Consider the following 25,962-nt stretch of genomic DNA (forward strand, 5'->3'; position numbering starts at 1 on the left):
AAAAGAAATACTGGATTATGTTTTGTTTTTTTGTTTTTAAACGGCGACAAAAATTGTGAATTTCAGAGCGTCATTACTCCCATACTTGGCAATCGACTCCTCACGGACTTTCCCTAAAGATGGCAGCAAAGATGGCAACATTCATACTGGCTTGATGAAATTCATTCTGGACTCTCTATCCGACCACATAAAGACCTCGGGATACTTCGGTTTGGCTTTAGAGACCCTCTACTCACTACCACGTAAGTGTAATGTTGTTTGGAACTGTAGAAGAGGTATAAAAATAGCGTTTTGTAGCAGCGAATAATATGCCCTTCTCACTTCCATACGCCATGAGTTTTGACTAAAAACGGTAAAATCGAACTTTCTCAAAACACATCCGAATGACATGATTTTGATGTCAACTCAACGTGCATTTTACTCCGGATAATTCCTTTAACACCTTGTCATTTTGCGTTTGTCCAGCGGTTCATCTCCGTGAACCTTGCGCCCCTTGTCTAAAACATATTTCAGGATGCCATCTCACCATTAGAAAACGTAACGTTATGGTGACGGTGCGAGATCAAAGCTTTGGCATACAGTAAACGTCTTGCACATAATAACATTCAGCTGAATATTTAGTGGAAATAGTCTACTGTAGCAATGTGCTGATAGATAAAAAGTCGCCAATTTAAAGGCGCAGTCCGCATTTTAAATTAGCTCTCCATTTAGTGTGTGCGCTTGCAAAACTAGTGTTGTAGCCGCTTAGCCTAAACAATCCTGGTGCAGTAGCTTAAAACAGAGCCTACCATTTATTTTAGGAGGAGAGGTGTAGGAACTACAGTGTTACTTTGGGAGGAGAGGAATCGATGTAATTTGATTATCTTTGGAACTGAAATATCAACAACCTTCAAGTTGCAACCTCTTCAATCAGCATCAAAATATCAGTAGGCCTATCACATGATTCACTATTTTTTTAATGTGAGGCCCAGAGGGCTGTTAGGGGCAGGCTATATATTATCAAGTAGGAGTATAGTAAATAATTTAGTCAACATTTTAACTCCATGTTGGTTTAAGTTATAAACAAAACATGTTATAAATGGAAAAATCCATGGTTCTCGCCACTGTTGGCAAAATGATCATGATGGCCTATATATTTCAGCCATATTTGGTTTAGTCTTGTTAGTCTTGTAGGTTATAGGCTACATCAGAGACTTTCTAATGTGGAGACACAGCACTCAACAAATACTCCATAGAAATGCATGGGGCTAGTTTGTCCGCCAATATGGCGTTGTCTACACACACACACACACATATATATATATATATATATATATATATATATATATATATATATATATATATGTGTATATGTGTGTGTGTGTGTGTGTGTGTGTGTGAATACATTGAGCCAATCATGTGGTGTGATGGGAATACATTGAGCCAATCATATGGTGTGTTGTGAAGACATGCGTGCCAATCATGTGTTGTGATCTCTGCTGGAGCAAGATTGGTGTCTTGAAGCCTTATAGCGACGCGTGCATTTCTGCCGAAATGGATGCCCTACGAGTGCCCAAAAAGCGTTGGCAAATGCCCGCCGAGTGGAGGGACTTTCCTAAAAGGACTTTGGCTACATCTACTTTGCTCTATTATAAATTAGTTTTCTTTAGGCCTTATAGGCTATATTGTAATATGCTATAATGTTTGAAATATATGTATCTCAATGTATCAATACTTCCCATAAAAGTCATCAGATGTCATCATTTAAAGGGTTATTTTTCAAAATGTTCTTAAGGGGGAGCATGCCCCCGGACCCCCCTAGTATTTGCCCCAAATATATTTCCTTTAAGGTCCTTTTCCAGTGCCACCCTCGCATAGGATTTGCCTCATGAATTTTATGAAGTGTAGGTAATGTAAATATATACGGTAGCCAACACTATAGGACACTAAAGTACTCGAACCAAAGGGGGGTCAATTATTCGCTAATGATATTTTCCTTTTTTTTTTTTTTACCTTTGCCAATCACACCCCTGAGTATTCTAACGTTAGCTTTGAGATACTGCTTGATTTCATAACTTAACTTAGTTTAGTCTCTTCAATGTAGCCTACTATGTTGTGATAAGACCTTAGCAGAGTTCACTTCAATGCAGCAGTTTTGTTTGCACAGCATGGTCACGATGGTAAGCGGACTTAATAGCAATTTAGCCAGACGTCTTCTATGCAATGCTTCAATGTGGCAACAACAATCCTTCAACAATTGTGAATATTTTGTTAATGCACATGCAGAGGAGGGGCAGCAGGCTACAAGAGAGAGCGGGGCAGGGCAAGGAAAGGCTGCGTTGCGTAAAAAGTGCAGCTCAATGGCAATGCAAGGATTTGACCTTATATTTCATTTAAATTAAATTAAATTAAACATAGAATATTAATCTGTGGCGCCCTGCCACAGATTAGTCAATGTATGGGAAACACTGTGTTTTGATGGGAGCCCTGGGAGTGTTATTGTGTGACACCCAGGGCACAGAGTCGTAGTGGTGCTCACTCCACCCTTATTGTTTGGCCTCTCAGTCTGGCTGCTGCACTGGTGCCCAATATCAAAGTGTAAGGGCGGGTGGGGGGGCACTCATAAAAATAAGACTTGGGTGTTTTATTGCCAAAAGCAGCCCCATGAAACAGTGGACGTGTTCTGGCCTTGGTGACCTCCTTTAACACGACGCCAAGCAACCCTTTTCAGGGTAACACAAAGCTAACCTGTCTAGCCCTGTGCTTGTCATTTACTGTAGTCAATGAAGCCTTCTGTGGCTGACATTCAATCTATATCTTGGACCACAACTGCCAATGAAGTATTGGAGACTTCATTATTTTCCGTGTTGCCTATGTCTTTGTAATCACAAAGATGGCGCTCTTTGAACACAGATGGTCAGAAATGGTAAAACTGTATCCAAAGACCCATATTCACAGATACAGATTTGAATGAGGATTACTAGGTGAACTATAGGACGTTAATTTCTGTATATCAAAGCCGAATGCACTAGCAGCAGCAGGTGAGCAAATTCTGACTTGAATTGCATTGTATTGTCTGTTGTTCTAAACACTGGAGTTGGGAGCCGTGATTTGAATCCATGGAACACCCACCTCATCCACCACCCCACCTCCGTGACGACAGATTCCAGCTCTACTGAGCGTGCTCCACCTGCCACCTGTCACTCACTCGCATGTCACAATGGCTTTGTTTTATTTATGCAGCTGATGTGCTGCCTAGAGGGTGTGTGTGTGTGTGTGTGTGTGTGTGTGTGTGAGAGAGAGAGAGACCTCAGCTGTTTTGGGGACACGAGACACACAGAGGCAGGGCAGAGGAGATGGGGTTAGAGCCGAGGCCTTGGGGGGTGTTGTTCACATGCTGCTGCCCCTTAGTTTGCTCAGATGAGCATCGTGTCCCCAGGGGTCAGTTAAGCCTCCCTCTGGAAGGGAAATAACAAGACCTTACCACATCCAAAATGCCCTCACTCTCTCTTTCTCTCTCTCTGTCACTTACCTCTCACTTTCTCTCCCTCACTCTCACTTTCTCTCTCTCTCTCCTCCTCCTTCCCTTTCTCTCTCCTTCCCTGTTTCTTTCATTTTCCCCTCCATCTCTCTCTCTCTTCACTCTATTCCTCTGTCTTTTCTTTTTCTCTCTCTTTCTGTGTGCATTCTCTTCCCTTTTCTTTTCAGTGTTAATTAATTTTTTTGTCCAGAACCTCTGCTGTTTGTGTCTGCCCTGAGCCCAGTCTCACCCAGCAGCACCCCTGGGAGCAGGTAGTCTGAGTCTCAGGTTCCCAAAGTTACCACACAGTGTAGACTTCCCTGTGCTCTGCAGAGGTGAGCGAGTTCAGTGCAGTTCAGTGAGATTTGTGTTGTCTTCTACTTCATTGTCCTCCACCACACCATTGGTCTACACTGATGCCTGTAAACACACACACACACACACACACACACACACACACACACACACACACACACACACACACACACACACACACACACACATGCACACTTTTATATCTGCCTTTTATAGACTGCTAGTGGTCTATCCTACCTAATGTTTTAATTAACTCTAGCACTAACTCAACTGCCGCTTTATGCAGGTCTCTGTTTCAATAACAACGACAGCTTAATTTGCAGACACACACACACACACACACACACTTTTTCCCCTCTGAGACTTGATTTTGTCTTGCTGAATCTGGGCTCTGGCTAAGATGCCACTCTAGTTGGTGCAGCCTTGTTCTGGGCGCCTCATTATCAAAACGTGTCACCCCACTGTCACTGTGATGGGGAGCAGAGTGCTGAGTTTCAGGTGGAGCCATAAATAACTCTCTCTCTCTCTCTCTCTCTCTTCTCTCTCTCTTTCACAGGGAGGCAAGCACAAGATTCTGGACAAGTGCAACCTTCCCCTCACCGGCAAGCAATGTGTGGACAGGATCATCACAGAGAAGGTTTGTGCATCAGTGTCCACAAAATTAACTGACGGATGTTCCGTATAGACATGTGTGACGGTGCATTCCGAAAGCTGTTGTGGTGCTCAAAGAGAAGTACTGTGTTTGAAACTTGCACAGTGATGCACTTCAACTAAAATGGATTGTGAAACATAACTATAATTCATGATATTCATGCTGATGCAACGGTGCCTCGATTGTTTAACCTGAAAGAGTATTACTTTCCCGACACAAATCAAGTAAAACGCAAGGGGACCCTTAAATAATTTATAATTTTAAAGTGAATTGGAAGTAATTTCTCTTTCATAGGCGAGCGCTGTGGTTTTCATTCAGTGGCAAGTTGGGCAATATTCTGCAAAATGAGCTCAATGGGGCGGCATAACGGCTAATTCACTTTACCAGTCAGTTCACTTAATACGCTATATATATTGTGAATAGGTTTCTTTTTTTTTTTTCTGAATTGGTTTGAACGATGAGGAAAAATGGCAGGGACAGATCAAGTTTAATTGATACTGCACAAGGTCTGAAGGAGCTGGAAATAACATTGTTTGTTTCGAACCTAACCCAATCAGAAGATCTTAGCAACGACATTACACATCGACTCCCTTTAAATGTACAGTCGCTCTCCAGAGCCCTGGGTTGTAATGGCATTAGCCTACCAACCAAACCACATGGCCCTTATGGTGCAGACTCATTCATCTCTTTTGAGCGATTTAGATGTGAGACGTTGAATAAAGAAGGCCCACTGTTTGTGTAATGGTCACTTCTTCAAGCCCATCAGAGATAATTTAGGCTAACATGAAATAAAGTTTAGGGTCTGTATGTGTTTTCAAACTTTGTATTTGTATTGTAACTATAGCTGATGTCTTATTTAATAATACCTTTGGACCCAAAGCACTGTGTAACCATTCAGTCAATTGTTTTCTAATAAAAAAGCATGGAAGTGAATAAATTGCCGCAAGTAAAGTTAGAGGCATCAGAAGTGACCTTTGTGGTTTGAAACAAGAAAGGCCTTGGCCCCTTTTTTTTCTTTGACATGTTTGTGCACCATCAGCTTGAAGTATTGATTTTACTTGGTTGTGTTGCTTTGGACTGTCTGAAGGCTGTACCTTTTCTCTTAGTGCTTTCCTCTTACTGACCAAGACCATCACTGTTAAGAATAATCAAAGGCACAGGAGTCAGTCACAGGATTGTACTCTAAATGAACCATCAGCCTTTTGAAGCTTCCTCAGTATAACAGGACATTGGTTGTTGAGAAATCTATAAGCAGGATGTTGCTTCAACAGGTGATGCTCCAAAATAGCATCATTTACTGTTTGATTCTCTGTGTGCTGGGATCAAATCGTTTCGCCTCCATTACTGGTTAACCTGCTGTTTAAGATGTTGTACCTCACATTCTGCTACAGAGACAGCTTGTGTCAGTTCTGTTTTTCTTTGATTTTGCGCTCAGATAGTGGCATGCTGTTCCAGTGACAGATGGACTGTTATGGTCTGGAGCCTAGTACTTGTTGTTGTTTTCCACATTTATGTCATAATTGTGTATGACACGGCTCTTTTCAAACACATCGCACGGATTCTAAAGAAAACCTCAGTCTAAAAGCCTTTCCTGTCCATTGGTCTTGGTATGGATATTGTATTGTACAGAGATTCCAAGCATTTGACAGAACTTTATTTTATGTAACAAACACACTTTCCATTTCATGTTAATGTGACTTTTCAGATTATTCATCTCCTAAAAGGAATGCACTTTGCTAAGTAGTCATTAACATGCTTGTCACAACGTCGGGTTTTTTCCTCCAAAAACATTTTGATGTTCAGACTACCTTGTGTCATCCCAAAATCACACACACACACACACACACAGATACACACAAATCTTACCTTTTGTGGTTGATGTGCAGCCGGGGGCCCTCGCCAGCCTCGTCTAAATATAATCTCCATGTCTGCCTTTTACACCATTCCCCCACCCACTCATTGGGCTTTTCATAGCCTAGCAGTTGACTCATTTTTGACAAAAGTCCCCGTGGCTAGTTGAATGTTACACAACACGGGCCAGACAAAGCAGACTGCAACTACTGAGGCAAAGACTAGCCCTTCTACATTCACGGGAGCGGAGGCTCCGATTGGAGTGCAGTAGCATCGGCGAAAGTCTTTGTTGGTTCACAGCAAAGATCTTCGAGCGTAGCGCTCTACAATCTTTGATCCACAGCTCCATCAGTCGCCCTCTGTGGTCTGGGCCTGCTGTCAAACCCAGAGCCAACCTCAGTCCTGAGAAACAGCTACTTCACCCAGGCACTGGCTAGGCTGGCTAACACCAAGAAAGTGGGAGGCATGTTTATCAGTGTAAACCAATGTGCTACTGTGCTGTGGAAGTCATACAATTACTTAAAGCTCTTAGTTTTTACGTCACTTACTTGGCTCAAGATCAAGATGGCTGCACTGAGCTAAACCTGAACTGGTGGTTTCCAGATTTGGTAGGTTTGAAATCCGAGATCTCATTTGGAGAAACTTGCTACAAGCAAAACCACATATATTGTGGTATCATGGATATTTGACTTACTACCAAACCAGTATCAACCAGCATACCACAGCAATTGAACTCAATATTTTGCTCTCATAATTGGGCTAAGACAAATTAGGAAACTTGAGGAAAATTGCGAGGCTTTAGACCATGACTCACTGTTTCAAGTACAGGCACTTGTATCGCTTATGTGTCAAAATGGACTGAGTATGCAGTCGCTCCGCTCCTCCGCTCCTCCTGGTTAAGTTCAAGGGCCTACGTACTGTAAGGCTCACTGGGTTTCTCATTCAAGAGAGATCTTGCCTTCATTCCAACTGCATGAAGTCATGGTTAAGAGGAGAAAAAACAATTATTCCCTTTTTCACTACATAAAGAGGTGATGCACTATAGCTGTCATAATGGGAGGGCTGTTCGATTCAGTGTATGCATATAGAATGGCAGAGGACACATTATACTATAGGACCATGTTAAATTGAAAAGCTCAGCTGAACGATTTCCTTACAATTCTCACCTGTAGACAAGCGGTCTCTCTCTCTCTTGCTCTCTTTTTTTCTTTGCCTTCCTCCATCAGTCACACTGTCTCTCAAGCTCTCTCACACACTTGTTACACTCTCTCTCTCTCTCTCTCTCTCTCTCTCTCTCTCTCTCTCTCTCTGAAATTGCTCTCAAGGGAGAGGGTGCGTTACAGTTGCATTAAAATGTTTTATGATTGTCTTTGACAATGTAAATCCATTTTCCATTTTCTCACTTGCCTCTTGCCCTGGTGAAAGGCACTTGTGTTACCGGTGTGCTGCTTCATCAGTGTTGGTTGTCTATATTTACAATCCCCTGAGACAATGCTACCTACCATATTATTACACCAAAATGCCTTAAAATTTTAAACAAATATTTATTAATGTGTTAATGTGTTAATTCATTCTTGCATACAGTCTAATGATCTCTTTTTTTGACAGGCCGTCTTTGATGTGGACAAGAACAAAGGTCTTACTTTGACTGAAATTTGGGAGGGACTTACACCAGACGACATCAAGAAATGCACAGGCACAGACTTTGCTGTAAGTCGTGTAGTACTATCACTAAAGATCAATATCATTCGCAAGCAGATAGGGAATTAATCTAGCAGTTTACAAAGGAGAAATCAATACCTAACTGGAAAAACCTTCCACAAGGAATTGAAGCCACCTCTTACATTTAATCTCAAACCGAGCTTTATAGTAAGCATACTGTGATGCTTACAATCAGTGTTACATGGTGCTTCAAATAAAGTGCTTAGAAACAAGTTTATTAACGAGAATAATCTAAATCTGTATGTATTTTTGTTGGTTGTTTGTTTTTAATGTAAACAGGTGTCTCCTGATCTAAAGCCTATGCAGCAGATATAAGATCCTAAGCCAGCAGAGTCTGACGGGAAGACCTTCATCGTCCAGCAAACACAGATTATATTAACATTTTCTGCTTCGAATTAATGTGAACCATGAATGTTACATACTAAATCATGTAACAAACTATGACTGCCTATGTTATAAGGACTCTGAGGTGAAATTGAAGTCAGAAGTCAAGTAGAGACTCTTTATATAAATCAGTGACCAGATCAGTAGGCGTTGTGACTGCTGTGTCAATCGCTGTTTTTTAAAAATCGTTGGAAATGCCATGTATAAGCTCAGATCTAGATCTTTTTGATGGTTTTGATTTAATTGTAATGGATTTCTCCACACCTCAGTAACCTTATTGGAGATTGGTTTTCATTTTCAATTTATTGTTTGCAACCAGCTCTAGCAACTTCTTCCATGTTTGAGCTCCAGAATAAGCAAAAGCATTACAGATATTAGTTGGGAGGCCTTGTTTTACACACTCACAGTTTTGAAGTCCTTTGTACATATCAAATAGGTAGGTTTTTTTCCAATGTGTGAATGTGACATCCATTTTTTATTCTCAGGAAAAATGGCGTGCCTAGAGTGAAAAATAAAACAAAACGGTTTTGAAATTCATGTTTCAAAATGCATTCAATGTAACTTTTCTGTTTGTGTGTTAACGTTGGAGTTCAGCAGACAACTGGACTGATATGATGCTGAGTTTGTGGGGGTGCTCTTGCTGTGGATGCTAAAATTGTGCCTGTCATGTTGTGACCTGACTCCTGTGGACAGTTGATGCTTGTGCCAACATTTGGGCATATTTCTGCAGAGCAAAATCTAAAAGATTATCATTTGCCAGATAGAAGCTTTTAGCTATCCATGTCAGCAGCCCAATGGCCCACATGCAAAAAAAAAGACATCAATTACACCAATTAAGCTTAATGCTTGTTCATTTTTCTAAGTGGACATGCAAAAAGGAAAACCTGTTCGTTCGTTTGGAACGCAAGTAGTGGTGGTCAGGTGGTGTTTTTTTTATTATTATTGAATTCATAAATGTGTTGAATAAATAGATTTCTACAACAGGTTGACTGCTAAAAATGATGGGTGTTCTCCAAAAACAGAAGAGAGGGAGAATACAACGTTTGAAATGGAGATTTGGACATTGTAACTCAGCGGCCTGGATCACAAATAATACCTTGAATGACATCAAACGAATCAACAAAACTCACTGGTGCCAGTGTGGTGCAAAAGATAGCTGGTCACCAAGGCAAATTAAAATAGAATCTGTTTCAAAGTGACCGCATTTTCAACATCTCTCCATAATGTCTGTTTAAAGTAGGTTTATTATTATTACTATTATTATTATTATTATAGTGGGCGCCGGCTTGGGGGTGTGGCTCCACTGGTGCTGTGCTCTGCTCGATCCGGTTGCACAGGAGAGGAGCCAGCTTTGCCAGATCATTCAGCTTATGAGCACCGAGGACACGCAGCATCGGACGGCATGGCTTCGTCTCATGGGAAGAATGAACTCCGCCTTGCAGACTGGATGGCAAGTTTGCCGGAGAACCTTCACAGCACCCCTCTGACTAACCTGGCTATACCCGGTAAGAGTTCCTCTATTTGGCGAAGGCGCGTAAAGAGACTCGAAAGTGTTTTGCAATTATGCTTTATATAAGAAATACTATGTTTATATATATTATTACCATAGGTGATCTATGGGTGCTGCCTACCACAAAGGTCAATAAACAACTAATTATTTTCTCTACTAGTTCATGCTACTGATATGATATATTTAACTAAAAGTGGTTCAAAGCAGGTAGAATTGTTGTGGCAATGGTTCGTATTTACGAGGATATTTGTGTCTGATGCATCAAACATGACTGCAGTTGAACATGACACTTGTTGCTTTGGGGCATAAGTCGAAAACATCTGTATCTGCGATTGAAGCCGCCGAATACGCAGTGCTTGCTGTGATGTCCGTCTGTTAATCCACCGTGAATATATATTTCTAAAACGCGCAGGACTCGGGAGCGACAGATGGAAAGGCAGTGTTACTGAATCATTCAAAATGAGTGTCATTTGTTGATGCTGGACATGCTGGACACTATTCATGAAAATTACCATTTGCTTGGGTTTCAATCACTCTGGATTTCGCTTGTTTTGGTTTGAGTAAATGTCCCTGTCCTGGATGTTCCTTCAAAGTTTTTCGCACATTCAGAAAATATTTTGCCTTGAAGTTATAGTTTTTAGAACTGAATTAAGACACCAAAAAAATGTATATAGTATACACTAACAGATTGTGATTATGCTACTCTTACGCTGTGCGTAATTATTTAGAGTACATATAAAGCGATTAATCGACTACCTGCTTAATGGTGTTCAAATAAAATAGAGTCAAGGACACCGTAGGTATTCTATGTTCAGAGGGTAGCTGCGCTGATCACCATCATGCCAGCAGGGGAGCCACGATCTGTTCATATCAGATCTGCCAGTATGGTGAAAATTCAAGTGGCCATGGCATATCGGTTTTGAGGGCAAGGCACGAATCTTGATTGCTGTGGTGGTAGTGCACATAGTTGGTTAAGAGATGTCCACACACATAGCCTAAATTTTCTTAGGATTAGGAATTGCATGTTGCCATCTTAATTGGACAATTACAGTCATACATCAAGTCAATTATAGTCATTTTCATCATACATGGTGTATCAGTCATTTATGCCTTCATTTTTAACATAGGAGTGTCTCTGACTTGATGTCTAGGGGATGCTGCCACATAGCTTGCACAGGCCCATAATGTTGTTCATGCTTGGTAAAATGTAATCATGTAGAATGTAGTATGGTAGAGCATAAATTGGCTCCTGATGGTATGTATGCATAGTTCATTGGGGGGGGGGGGATTGTCTGATTGGCAACTGGCAGGAGAAGAGAAGTGAAGAGATGGCCAATCAGCAGGTCCAGCTCTGCCTAAAGCCCAGCAGTGATTAGAAAGCCTGATTAAACGCCTCTGGTACTGATTTGTCACTACACTGGGCACTAGCACAATGAGTCATTATCTGCTCATTAACTGTGTCTGACCAGGGCTCAAACCACTGACCAAGCACACACACAAACACAATCAATCAAAAATACTTTAAATATAAGAAAATATGCCACCCAATCGAAAAGCAACTCCTCGTTTTGGTTCAACGGCAATTCTTTTTTTATTATTATTATTTAATTATAGTTCAGTATTTTAGTGGCCAATAGGATTGGTTAAGCCCGTGGGGTGCAGAGGGAATATGATGGAAGCCACAGCTTGTGTTTTGGGTCATTCATTTAATCAAAGTGATATTGCCACACACACACACACACACGCACACACACAGACTGTTCTCCCCTGAGCACAGGTGTGAGGGATGTTTTAGTATAGTATAGTCTTTTCATGACTGGAGCTGCAGGTGGATCCCTATGATGCCCCTTGCTCTTGTAAACACACACACATACACACACACACACACACACTGATACTCCCACCACGCTGTGAATTTTTACATTATTGAAAGTATCCTTCATGGCTTCAGGCAGCCATATTGGCATTTTGCAACCTTGAAACACTAATTTATAGCTAGGCTATAATACTCTGTTATTTATTTTAAAAAATGCCCCTCCCCCACATTCATTTCTCAGTTGCTAACCACCTGAGGGGAGTGTGTGTGTGTGTGTGTGTGTGTGTGTGTGTTTGCTCATCAGCAGTAGCAACGTCTGTAATACAGCATGGGAGGTCATCTACCTGTGTGCAGTCCTGTCATGGCTCTTTTTCTGTGCTGTGTGTTTGTCTGACTAATAAATGAAGCCAATGATCATTCAGACCATGCTACCAATATGAGTCCTCAATATGAGTCTCTTAGTCAGTCAGTCAGTCAGTCAGTGCTCTAACCACTTCTAAAACTGTGAAAGTATCAGACAATGAATTTTGCTCCTCACAGTCCTCTACAGTAGCTGTCTGTTATGCGTGTGAGCTCTACAAATCTCTGGTGATCAAACTCTGCCCTGGCTCATGACTCATGACTCATGAGCCATGCTGTTCCTATCCACATATTGCTTCAGGAGCATGGAGTGTCATTTGATCGGTTCAAATAACCCTTTGCCAAAATCATGGACTGTACCTTTTATGGAATTATTATTTGTTTATGAGACTGAATGAAGTGAACTGAATGCACTGATAAGAGAGACATGGGGTGCCGCATGGGAAAATACACATCGATGGCATGAGCCATTTTGCTGTTGGAGTAACAACGGCTACCCCACAGTCCTGTTCTCTGCATGTGACCTCAACATCTGGGATCAGATGTGCATGGCATCGCCTAGAGAAAGTCACCATCAGCGGTTGTACCATATCAGTGTCCTTGTTTACCTTGCCGATGATCATGCTGGTCAAGGCAGCAGAAGTGGAAGGTGGGGGTCGCCTGTCATGACCCAGCATTCGTCAACCTCCAAACAGAGTCTACATGGATGACCCGACTGTCTGTCGTAGCAACATCAATGGCAGGATGCTGATGGCTCTTCCAAGGCCTGAAAAGGGTTGTTATATGGCTGAGATTAAGTCTGACAGCAGTCCAATCCTAATTCTGTCAGTGTCTGAGGAGCCTGTGACAAACCAAGGGAAGATGTTTAGCTGCACCCTGAGAGACATTGCAGCAATGCCGTCGATTTGTATGGAGTTGGAAGTATGGCTACCAGCATGGAAGTACGGCTACCAGCAGTGGAGAAGTCAGGACTTCCAAGGAAGTTCAAGGCATGGAGTTGGAAGTATGGCTACCAGCATGGAAGTACGGCTACCAGCAGTGGAGAAGTCAGGACTTCCAAGGAAGTTCAAGGCATGGATTTAACATGGTATACAGGCCAGACTTCTCTGGCCCCTGTTGATATTGTGTGAAGTTTCCATCGTGCAAGCAGGGAGCTTGAACTAATTGGGACAATGCTACTGCCCATAAGATCACCTGGGTAGAACTAGATTCATCAGCTCCCAACGCTGCACAACATTTGCTCTAAGGAAGCAGCTCTAATCTAAAGAAACAGCTGAAGTTTTTGGAAGACATTGCTGCGAACCGATTGAAATGGGCTGAAGGGGCTTTGCGGGGAAGTCTCTTATTAGACACTCTATATTAGATATTTAGATATTAGATATTAGACATTATTAGACATTAGATACTCAGACCCCTAGAAGATTGCTGCAAAGAAGAGCCACCAAAAACATCATCGAAATCGAGCTGTAAAAAAAAGGGATACCCATTTTTGATAGAGAACTGTCACCATCACATATATCCCAAACATTATAGCTTCCCCATCTTTGGACTCCTACATGCTGACGCTTTTCAGAAGCCAGAGTGTTTTTAAACCAACGAAGTGGATAAAACAGATGGATGGGTTATGACGTATGTTTCTTAATCAACCACCCAGCAGACGAATAAAGTATTTGATTTCCCTTCTGATGAGTAAAGTAATTGATTTTACCTCAGACTATACTTGAAACATGAAACAATGTATGTGTAGCTGATAGATGGTTTACCAGTTAATGAGGTGTATTGTCATTAATTCACTCATCAATTATAAATATATTATTGTCTTCTCTTTGCTTTTAGGGATTGGTATTCATCATCAGGATATGTACTCTCTGATTTCTTCATAGTGGCACTGACAATAGTTTTACTGCATGCTGTCTTGGTATTACTGATCTAGGACCTTTGGGACTGAGTATCTAAGCAAGTTTTACAACACTTTCTGCAGTTTTATGGGAGGAAGTTGCTTTGGAAACAAATCCTTCACTTCTCAATTATAGCCTGCCCCCTCTAAATGGCATGAAGATTATAGGAGGAAAAAAGCCAGTGTTTGAGTGGATTCATCGGGTCTGATACAGAGTTGATGCTCAAATTGACATTTGAAATGTTAATACATGTGAACATTTTAAACATTTGAAATGTTAATAAATCAAGGTTTTCTATAAGCTGTCAGTCATGTGTACAAGGCACATTTGATTGAATGCATGTTAGTGTGAATCTAATCTAATCTAATCTAATCTAATCTAATGAGTGTGCATGTTGTGTCTGAAATTGCCTATAATTCTTTACTTAGTGAGTAGATATCACCATGGAGCTTTTGTTTGGCTACTGTTCTGTTTTGATTTTCATTTATAGAGGAAAGTTAATTCAATATTTGTATATATTTTCTCCTAAAAGATTTACCGCAACATTCAAATAATTAGCCTGAGGCTGTCAGATGGCGTCGCCGGTTTGTCGAGTCCAATTAATCCCTTCGGCTGGCTGTGTGTTCTCCCGTACTCGGCATGAAGTCTAAGGAAAACGAGAAGGACATTTCACGCTAAACAACAGAGGGGATAAACAAACCAAAATCACCAATTCAGTGTAGTTAGATGGAGAGTGCACACTGTGTTGGTCGAAAGCAGGGTAATTTTCTAAAGCGGTCCTCTGATTTTAGCTTGATGTGCCATTTTCATGTCTCTAACAAGAGGCTCCTGGTTGCAAGAAGTCATTTGCATACAAACTTGCTGCAGGCTTTTAAGGGCTTTAAATGCAGATGTGTTTTGATGTTCTATAAGCTGTCACAGAGAGATTGCATTTTGTTCCTGCAGGCATGCCTTGCAGGTCTGAATGGAAGAGGGATTGAGGGTGAGGGTAATATAATTCTGAGATTGTGATGTTTTTCAGGCCGCCTTCAAAAGTTGTTGTTCTTGCTGTTGCTGCTGTTGTTGGAAGCTCTTCTATATTTTCCACATATGTTATTTTTTTAATCTTACCTTAGATTAAAGGCAAGGTCATTCCACTTACTCATTCCATAGCCCTCTTCCAGAGCCCCAGCTTGGCGTCTGTTTGCCTGCAGGTAGACACCTTTGTCATTGCATCTGACATGGCTTTTAGAAGAAGCATAATGGGTCTAGACCTTTTCCTATAGGTACTTTAAACGGTGCTTCTCTCTCTCTCTCTCTCTCTCTCTCTCTTTATTTATTTATTTATTTATATATATATATATATATATATATATATATATATATATATATATATATATATCTTCTCTCTCTGTCTGTCTCTCTCTCTCTCCCCATGCAGTCAGCTCTCAGATAAATCATCTTCCTGGATTTCAGACAAGCTGAGAGCATGATGGGGTCACTGCCTGACCACTGTTGACCATTAAGTGATTGTGTCATGTAGAAATCTCCTCTGGCTCAGAGCATCGGAAATTGCCCTATATGTAGCAGAGCATGAAGACCCTGTGCGGAACAACGTGTCCCTTTCAAATGATTATATGCCAGGAAGAGTCTAATTTTTGAGTGATATGGTAGGCCTAACACTTAGGGGTGTGTAGGGGTACAAAGGTTGTGTATTTGTGTTTTAATTGGCATGTATGCTACTCCTTGGTAGTTCAGTGAAACAGTTTTCAGGTTACAGTACAAGTTGCTTGTTACACAGATAAAATGGGCTTGTAGCCTATTGCCTCAACATTTGATTGAAATAACAGCTGATACAACACAAACTCTGTCACTTCCTTTTATTCGTGTGCACAAGTACTGTAGATATGCAGAGACTTCTGCTACTGTAGGGACTATTGAATGTTGGTGAAAAGCAATGACAACAGCTTTGATTGTTACACTAAAACTGAACAAAGCACTACTTTGAACTACTGTGGATGAATATTTTTCTCTTGTATCATATAAACTGCAAAGTTACATTGGTAGCTATGTTGGATAGAAAGAGATAGAAGGTATGTGTATAAGAAGGTGTGAGTTTCTGGCCACCTGTATCTGTACAACCTTCATGTTCACAAGAGTCCTTTGCTGTTTGGATTGAGGAACGTAATTGAAAGGTGTCTGTTGCTTTTGTTGGCTATGTGGCCAGGGACCCAGCACAACAACCCAGAATGGGCCTTGACAGATTTTCAGGCTTTTCAGCTCATCTTTTCGTTCTTTTCAGCTGCCATCAATCCTTGAGTTCAGGCACTAAAGTGAGTGGATTGTTCCGGTCTCCCCTTTAACAAGATAAATGGACACGGTGAAGTGACCAGAACATTAAGTTTCAAGGTTGCGGCAAAGTCACCATCTCAAAATGATAATTCACTCATGGTGCCACTCGAGCAGCGAGATGTCCATCCTTCCGTTAATAGTCGTGTTGTTGTATGAGAGAGAGAGAGAGAGAGAAAATGATGGTGGATGAGAGACTTGTGTCACTCTTATGGTCTCTGTCACTGTGAATCTGCGAGCACAGAAGCCAGAAGCACATTTAGGTCTTGAGATTTGCCATGGTTAGTGTCATAAGAAGCCTCATTACCGAGTGAAGTGTTGCAGGACACACAGCAAGCCAGTTGCTATGTAGCCATGTACTTTCTTTTTTTTAAAAGTATATTTTTTGGGGGCTTTTTTATGTCTTTAATGCGACAAGATAGTGGAGAATGACAGGAAGCGAGTGGGAGAGAGAGTCGGGGTGGGATCCAGAAAGGACCACGGGGCGGGAATCAAACCCGGGTCGCCGGCGTAAGGTGCAGATGCCCCAGCCAGTTGCGCCACGGCTGGGGCCAGCCATGTTCTTTCTAACTTAGATCTATGGCCCTTTGAGACTCACTCTAACTGGTCGGTGGTGGTGGTGTGCATTTGGTGGTGGGATCGATCAGCTTTCACGTGAGGACTGGGCAGGCTCCTCCAGCCCCAGCGACGGTAGATGTCAGTGTGAGCGCAGTGCCCTGAAGTGAAAAACACACCAGTGACCTTTCAGGGAGTGTCAAAGGAGGATAGCAGTGAGCTAAAAAGAGAGATGGAGAGACAGACAGACAACAGACAGACAGATGGAGACCGAGGAAGCTCAAGATGGATGGGTCTAGGGATTGTTTGCTCAGGCAAATGGCCGTTTGTCTAGCATGCCTTGAGGAAATGAGTGGGCGGGGTGGTAATGATCTGTGATGAAGCAGGTTATTAGACACCGCTGTTTCCTCTCGCTGCACACACACACACACCAGGGTTGTGCACAATTCGAATTGCAATTCTGCTTCCTGTTTGCTACCTCAATTTAAATGACCCAAAATTGTTTAAGACCAAATTCAGTTCTGGAATTTTGCACAAGCCTCTCACACACACACACACACACACACACACACACACACACACACACACACACACACACGCACACGTGTTCGTCTCACTGAAGGAGTCGGAGCTCTCTCCACACCTCCCCCTTCATTCTTTCTCCTCCTCTTTCTCCTCCTCTTCCTCCGCATCCTCTGTCTTGTTCCCCATGCTCTCTCTTGACGCTCACTTAGTTTGACATCAGCTGCTTTGTGTGACATTTTCAAATGCCTGCTTTTACGACCTAGGGAGTTGGTGCTAGAGTTGCTTCGTTTGTCTCACTGAAGGTCGTTAAAGTGTCCCTTGCTGGTGATATCAGTGAAGCATCTCAATTTATCTTGTTTGGGGACGTACATGTTTTTTTGTCATCAGGCTTGATTTTATTCGTTTAATTTCCAATAGTGTTAATGTGAAAAGCCTCCAAAATAGACCTCTTAGCTCCAATAATCTGTGCAATCTTTTTTGTAACGTTCATGAAAATCTTGTTTTTGTCTCTTTCTATAAAGAAGATTGTGATTACCAATAGAGAATGTTCAATTCCAAAATGTGTTATGAAGAGCTGGTGAGATAATATAAGATTTTAGAAATGTAATCAACACACTCAACCATTGAACCATCTCCGGTCAGGAGTAAACTTGTCCGCAGTCTAAACAGGGCTTATTACCAAATGGCATATTTTGTGCTTTTGCCATGTTTGGCCATGTCTTTTCTCAGCTATGTTTATTTAGATGGTGTTGCTCGTGGCCATCTGCAGGAGAAATTTGTTTTGATTGGTTTGCTTGTTTGTAGCTTACTGAAGCCTTCATATTTAATTAACTGCAGATTGTATAATGCGAACGTGTGTGTGTGTAGATTCAGTGCTCGTTGTCATATCAACATAAATAGCGATCTGTTACTGCTCATTAGTGTGCTTAAGTAATGGCTTGGAATTGAGTTTGATATGCACTCCTGTGCATTGTCAATTTGGAGTTAATTATAAATCTACATGAAGTGAAATGTTAATGCTATACTATAAACTGCCTAATATACTGTACTCATTATGGACCATTTCTCTCCAGGTTCCCATGATTCCTTTAGCTTCTACATTGATGAGGCCTCTCCTGTGGGTCCAGAGCAGCCGGAGACTGTGCAGAACTTCGTCTCCGTGTTTGGCACGGTGGCCAAGAAGCTGATGCGCAAGTGGCTGGCCACGCAGACCATGAACTTCAGCAGCCAGCTGGACGCCGGCGTGCGCTTTTTCGACCTGCGCATCTCCACCAAGCCGCGCGACCCCGACAACGAGCTCTACTTCGCCCACGGGCTCTTCAGCGCCACGGTTCGTGAGGGCCTGGAGCAGATCAGTGCCTTCCTGGCCTCGCACGCGCGCGAGGTGGTCTTCTTGGACTTCAACCACTTCTACGGCATGCAGAACCTCCACCACGAGAAACTGGTGCAAATGCTGCGCACCGTCTTCGGCGACCGCCTCTGCCCGGTCATCTTCGCCCAGGAGGTCAGCCTCAAGTACCTGTGGGAGAAGGAGTACCAGGTGCTGGTCTTCTACCACAACCCCATGGCGCTGGACGTGCCATTCCTGTGGCCGGGGCAGATGATGCCATCGCCTTGGGCCAACACCACCGACCCGGACAAGCTCATCCAGTTCCTGCAGACGTCAGTGACTGACCGCCGACACAAGGGGACCTTCTTCGTGTCGCAGGTGGTGCTGACCCCCAAGGCCAGCACAGTGATGAAGGGAGTGGCCAGTGGATTGCGGGAGACCATCACAGAGAGGTAAGCAGATGGAGACGCTGTGCCATGCTGTTCTTTCCTGCTGTTACTGCTTCTGCTCACCAGGTTACTGGAATTGGCTGACTGATTTCGCTAACCTGCCTTTAAGGAGTTTGCTCCACTTGACTAGTTAGTAATATCCAACAATACTTACATTGCCATAGCCAAAGGCACCAATACATTATTGTCACTGACAGAGCCAAAACCTTCTTCCAGAAAATATATGATACTGTTACAAAACGTTCAAGTGATAATCTTCACCTGGACACATTTTTGGAATATGTTTGCGTATGTATGAATAGTTGAAAGTAATGGAAGTTTGAGGAAGTAGCCTATATTCTGCTTGTATTTAAGAACGGTAACTGATTCACCAAAGAACAACTGATGTCTCTCACGGAATAAGGTTTGGAGCCTTTTATTAGAGATGCAGTAATTGACATTGATTTATTTTGAGGAGTGAGTGAAAATTCACTATACTATTCCTTACACATTACTGTGTGGGGGGAATATATGCATTAATTAATTTAGTTTTGAGTCAAGTGTGATGCAATGTTTTGCTCCTTTACATTTTTGGACTGTTTCTTGTTTTGAGTATTGAGGGTGGAGTGGGCAGTAGTAAATCCTGTGGGAAAAAAAAAAAAAAAGATGAGGGAAACGTACTGGAAAGGTACAGTGAAATAATGAGAATATAATATACTGTATAATGAAAAAGGAAAAGATTTGTTCCACGCCCACCTTTGGTGATTACCGGGGCTAATGCAATTAGAACAAATAATTAGCTTCTGTGAGCCATTTGTAATTAACAACCTTCCTCTAATTCCTGACTAATTTGTTCAAGTCATAGAACACATTGCCCTCCAACTCTACTGAAGATGAATTGCACTGTTTGCTGTGAAAAGCATTTGATCCACATTTTTTACACATTTTAATCTTTGTTTTATTTTTAGCAGCTTAATTGGTGGTCAGCTCAAGGACTTGCTAATTTGTGATCCGCTAACAGGAAGGTGTTCTTTGTAACATCACCTTGGTTAAGCAATTTATAGTGCAGCACATCATGAAAGAGTATCATAAAGAGTCTCTCTGACTTAAAGTAGCAAAGATAGCTACTTTAATTAGTGAGATAACATCTGGCCAACTAACATAGTGAGGTGCAACTACAGTATCTTTTGCTAATTTTATTTCCCAACTGATAAGAGTGTTGCCATCTTATACTCACCAAGATGGCAAATTAAAGTTAATAACCTTTTTTTTAATCATCATTGTCCTTATCATTTGTGATGTCTAAATGAAAACAGTGGGAAATCAGCAGTCCTCCTAACATGTGATAAATGGGCTCATCACACTCTATGTGTTAAATTCAGCCATCTGTCTACAGAAAAATACACAGTAGGCTAGTCTAAAACAGAATGGCATCAATTCTAGCAATGACAGTATCATACTGAAATAGTATTTGGCAGATTTAACCTGAACCAGTGTTTCTTTTTATCCTGTCTATAGTAGCCCTATAATGTGCATAAAGAAAATGCACTGCATGGTAGTATAGGATATGGCTTACAGTATATCTACCCTCTAGTCTATTGGCTAATGATCTGAAGGAAAGACCTTGCCTCAAGGCTGCTGTCATCTCACTAGCAAACAGGCTAAAAGAGGCAACATGTTAAAAGCACCAAAGCAAGGTAATGAATGTACACAGCAAAGCAAGGTACAGGAGAAGATGTACCTTATGTTTAAATGAAAATCTATCATGGGCAAAATAATATAATTTACCCTCTTGATTTAAACCACACAAACATTACAGGGGAGTTGTGCAGTAGTAACTCAGTTTTGTACAGATTTACTTTTAAAAGCTATGTACACTTATTTGTAGTCTCAATATGGCGACCTGACAAAGTCTCTGTGTGTGGACATGATGGGCATGCTGAGGGATGTGGGAAATGTGCGGCCAGTGATGTGGGCTCTCATGTGAGCATGTGTGTGCCGGTGGGTGGCTGGCGGCCAGGGGAGTGTCGGCTGGTGAGCTAATGCATTAGTTCAGCTCTGTGTAAGTGGAACATTAGCCTCAGGGGGTTGCTGACACCCTGAGTCACCAGGGCTCTTCAAAGGCTTGTCCAGAGGGGGGGGTTAAGTTTTTTTTACCCCCCTCCTTTTTATCTCTATCGCTGTATCTCATTCCATATATTTCTCTCTCTCTCCCAATCTCGATCATGTATCTCCTTCACACACATGCAGAGTCGATCACACTCACTTGGAAACCGGTTCACACCGTAAGCTGGTCAAATGTCTTTTTTTTTTTTCGTTTCGAAATGTCATGCCATAAAACCCAGTGGCGCAGAAGACCAATGCATTGAGTTGGACACGGCAAGTCATCCGAGTAAAAACATGGTATCAGTGTCACGAGGCGGTGCCTCCCGACAAGCTTTAATGGCAGGGACCTGCTGTCTTTATTGCAGCTCCATACAAAAATGCTGAGTCATCCTAGTCATCTTGACTAGGCTGTGTAGCATCTCTCAAACTCATGGGCCCATTTTGTATGTGAGATTGTTTGGTCCAGATTTTGCAGCAAAGTTCGGTGGGGAGTCGTGATTTCTCCTCATTTTCCCTCCCTTCCCACTTGTGGGATCTTTTGGCCAAAGTGTAGGCCGACTGACCCCTGTGTGAGTGCTGTATGCCTTGGTGGGATTTTAGACCTTGCACATTTTTGTGATGTACAATAAGAAACTGCCATTAATGGCAGTGGTTATATTAAAGGAGATCTCTGGCTCACTAGTGTTTTCAACATAGGGCCCTGTTGTTCGAGGCCACAAAGTACTGTTGATAGGGAGAAAATCGGAACTAACTCGAGTTATCCTGCTAGTAGCATAGCTAGTAGCATAACTCAAATTGTCATTACAAGTGCTGTGCAACATGAACAGGATCCTTACGAGACACCACGATGTGTGTTTACATGTAACTCAGTCATTGTACAGTCCAAACACTGGATATACTTTTTCTTCACAATTTCCTGCTTTCCTGCTTTCATTTGTCTATAAGTACTAATGTTACTCAATTGTAAACTATGTTATATGTTTGTGTGTGTGTGTGTGTGTGTGTGTGTGTGTGTGTGTGTGTGTGTGTGTGTGCGCGCGCGTGTGTGTGTATGTGTCTGTTTGGATGTGCATGTGTGCGTGTGTGCGTGTGTGGTCTTTAGGGCCCTGCCCGGCATGATGCAATGGATCCGCTCGCAGCGGGCGGGCGAGAGCGGCATCAACATCATCACGGCCGACTTCGTGGAACTGGGCGACTTCGTCAGTGCCGTCATCACCCTCAACTACCTGCTGGAAGAGGAGGGCGAGAACGCCACCTGATCACCCATGCCCCCACCACACACACACACACACACACAAACACCCACGATCCTACACACCTCCGCTGTGAGATGCCATCTCTTTCCTTTGACCCATCTCGTGGGTGGGAAAATTATCCTTTCTACTGACGTTTTAGGGCTACCCGTTTCTAAAGCGAGAGCTTTTTTCCGACAGAAGGAAGTAGTCTGACTTCAGTTTGGTGAGGTGGGGAGAATTTTTTATTTGAATTACTGGGGTAAAAAGGGCAATTCTTTGACTGCTGATCTGCTTCTCATCGGTTGCACTTGAAACTAATCATGTTCATATGCTGAAATGTTAGTTGTGCTAAAAGCCTCTTCTCTGTTATCAAAGAAACTCACCTCTTCCTCAGCATATCCCACCTGAGATAAATGTTCTTTGTATAGTGACCGTGTTTGACCATGGGCTTGCGGTGGAGTTAACTGTACTTAGTATTGTAAATTGTACGCCCATTAATCTGTAGTTGTTTATAACTGTTTATATTTGTTTACAGTTTCAGCAAGATAGAGTCTGTCACGCTATGTGGTCTATTCTGTCTGCTGATGTATACTGTAGCAAACTTTCCCTCCAAATCATTTAAATGTCCCATGGGTTCAAAAGCCTGCCACTCAGTATGTCTTCACATACATAATTGTTTGTTTTCTCAGTTGTGAATGTAGAGAGGAGGAGGTAGGCCAATGTTTTCATGTGCACATTTACCCGTTTTAGCCATGTACACCGCCACCATTTCAACATTTAGCCCCAAAAAAAATATGCATTTGTTTTGTTAATTGACCCTTTGGTGCCAAAAATTGCATTTTGTCGAGTCTTGACCAAGGAGCCTGAAGTCTTGTTCTTGTACATGAAGTTGTATTGATGGGGTAATGGGGTGCTTCGTTGCTAAATGAAATTTAAGATGTTGGAGAGATTTTTGTTCTAGGTGCAATAATTTGTGTATCTAAAAGGTATTCCCGTTGTTTTATCTCTTCAAGTGACCATTTATGTTTATGAGTCTTTGAACTGGAACTCTCTTATGTGAACACATACTGTAATGTGTTAACACAGCATAACATGTGTACACACACTCCCTGTATGACTCATGCCTAGATTAGTCTATAGCTATAACTGTATATGTGATGTCTGGCTTTGGGCAACTGGAGACTGGTGGTGGAGAGGCAATGCCATGCTATTTGTACTTCCTATACTGAATGTTTGTGACCTACTTACAATGCTGAGCAATCTGTATTCATTTCAAAAGACGGAGAGACAGTTTTTATCCTCTTTTATTAGTTTGTTCGAGCCATTGGTAGTAGTAGGGCATGTAAATGGATTTATTGTTTAATTGTTTTTTATGTTCATTTCATGAGCTGTACAGATTGATTTTACAGAATCTCTGACTGAGTGTTCTTTGCATTCAGCAAATTGCTTGATGATATTTCTGTACTTTAAGCTGGAAGGAATGTAATCTGTTCTTTGGTTCTGTAATTAATATTATTGATGTCAACCAAAAAAGGGAAATTACTCATTTTAAAATATAATTGACTGTTTTCAATGTTTTTTTTTTCACTTTGTATTTGTGTGTGTGTGTGTGTGTGAGAGAGAGAGAAAGAGAGAGAGAGATGATGGATGATGAAAATATATGAAATATGAACTTTCTTTGGCATTAACACAACACAATCACAACACAATATGACACAATCACAACACAATATGACACAACTCTCAGTGTCAGAATGTGACACTCCTTCCTGTTTATGTAATTGCAGAAGACCTCTCAGATCCTCCCCAAAACATTAACCTCTGGCTAGGGAAATTGACCCGAGGCAGCTGGAGCTGTGTGCCTGGGCATATGGCCGCTTGATTGACAAAATTGATTTGCTTTGAGCTTCTCTCCTCCCACTACGTGAGCCGTATCACTGAAAACTAATCACTGCTCAACTCTTAGTGTAGCCATATTGGAGAATGAGAGCGCTCTTTTATGGATGGTGGGTGCACATTAGCCATTAGATGATCCTGTCACCCTTATCGTCGCATACCTTGTTTTGATTGAAAATGGTTTCTCAATTGCATTGTAGGCCCACACAATGGTGAATTACTGTTACATTTATGTGATTTATATTCATATTTGGACTCTCAGTTACAGACAGCACTCTCTGTAGAGGTACTTCAGAGCAAAGCTGTTTGAAAAATTAAACAAGTAATTTATTCACTGAACTTGAAAGTGAGCAAATCAAACATAGATACAGACATAGCATAGCAGCAAACATGCATTAAAACAAAACTGCCCCTTATACATCATATGCACCTCAGGATTGTGTCTTGGAAGTGGTTTTCAAAAATATGTTTTGTCCTGTGAAAAGAGACATTGTTTTTTTTTCTCTGACTAATGTTTCAATCAACCTGCTCCTGTTGATGCTCTGATGTCTTTTGATCTTCTCTTGTTGTCATGGTCATGGCCCCCGAGTGTTTGTGTACAAGCCCCCGGCACAGCTTCACAATAAAATGCAGCGTTATTTTATTATGGCAAACTGAAAGAAATGGCTTGGTTATTTAATACAAGACCAGGGTTTGTAAAGTCTAGAACATTTCATGTGTTATAATAAGGGTTTTCCGACCTGTTTGTTTTATAAAATGGTAAATAGTAACTCTGGTATAGCTGAAATGTAAGATGACGTTTGCTTTTAAGGTTTTAATACTATTTTAAAACTATTTATCTTTCATATGCAAAGCTAATAATAGCACAAGCAAGAGGCTTAAAAAGGGCAGGCATTTGAATATTCAACATTAATTTTAATTTTAGAGGTAACATTGTATTGCATGCAGCTGGTGTCAGCAAGTGACTAACAGATGTAATCTCAAACAGTTATTGTGCCTCAATGATTCAAATAGCATCCACGGTGCACCCTCATTTGAATAATAGTACAACATGCAAATAACATATTCATAAAAGTCTCATAAAATAGATTTTTGAATGCACACTGAGACAGTTGTTCTATATAAAAACAGAATGTCTCAATTAGCCTGTCCGTAGCAGAAGATGCCATCCAGTCGACGGGGTTGTTGTTTCTAATGTAAAGGTAATGAATGATGCACAGGGCAACGCTTTTGAGCCATGTTGTCGGGCAACGTTTCTGAGACACGTTGTTCAGGTAGGTTAGCCTACTTTTTGTCTGTGATTTTGAGGAATGATTTTTTAATCTGGGGATCTTTAATCATCAGTGAGCAATTTGTTACAACTGTCTATTCAGAATGCCAGGAACCAGTCATGTAATTGCCTTGCATCATTGCTCAAAAAGTTTCACCTTAAGTGTAGAATTGTCTTTGTGTGCAAGTGATTACATGTGAATGAATGTTTTTGTGTGTGTGCGTGTGCGAGTGTGCGTGCATGCATGTGTGTGTGCATGAGGGAGTAAGCCAGGAGAAGCAG

General features: G+C 41.6%; 2 protein-coding genes across 2 annotated transcripts in view; both read left to right on the top strand.

Annotated features, from left to right (window-relative positions):
• Positions 1-8,588, top strand: part of oxct1a (3-oxoacid CoA transferase 1a) — a 42,999-nt gene extending 34,411 nt beyond the window's left edge. Inside the window, exons 15-17 of the mRNA XM_048236374.1 lie at positions 4,371-4,451; positions 7,926-8,027; positions 8,319-8,588. Of these exons, the coding sequence (XP_048092331.1) occupies positions 4,371-4,451; positions 7,926-8,027; positions 8,319-8,354 (219 nt within the window). The 3' untranslated portion in view covers positions 8,355-8,588. The remainder of the gene's footprint in view (positions 1-4,370; positions 4,452-7,925; positions 8,028-8,318) is intronic.
• Positions 8,589-8,603: 15 nt separating this feature from the next.
• plcxd3 (phosphatidylinositol-specific phospholipase C, X domain containing 3) lies at positions 8,604-25,063 on the top strand. The gene is made up of 3 exons (XM_048236375.1): positions 8,604-9,928; positions 18,489-19,197; positions 22,382-25,063. The coding sequence occupies exons 1-3, from the start codon at positions 9,826-9,828 to the stop codon at positions 22,536-22,538; spliced, it is 969 nt and encodes a 322-aa protein (XP_048092332.1). The 5' UTR covers positions 8,604-9,825; the 3' UTR covers positions 22,539-25,063.
• Positions 25,064-25,962: the final 899 nt, after the last annotated feature.

Source organism: Alosa alosa, chromosome 24, assembly GCF_017589495.1.
Source record: "Alosa alosa isolate M-15738 ecotype Scorff River chromosome 24, AALO_Geno_1.1, whole genome shotgun sequence".
Classification (NCBI taxonomy): Eukaryota; Metazoa; Chordata; class Actinopteri; order Clupeiformes; family Clupeidae; genus Alosa; species Alosa alosa.

Excerpts from the sequence above, each read along its gene's own strand:
- plcxd3 (XM_048236375.1), top strand. The coding sequence starts at position 9,826 with ATGGCTTCGTCTCATGGGAAGAATGAACTCCGCCTTGCAGACTGGATG. Across the intron at positions 9,929-18,488 it reads GACTAACCTGGCTATACCCG|GTTCCCATGATTCCTTTAGC; the intron begins GTAAGAGTTCCT and ends ATTTCTCTCCAG. Across the intron at positions 19,198-22,381 it reads CGGGAGACCATCACAGAGAG|GGCCCTGCCCGGCATGATGC; the intron begins GTAAGCAGATGG and ends TGTGGTCTTTAG.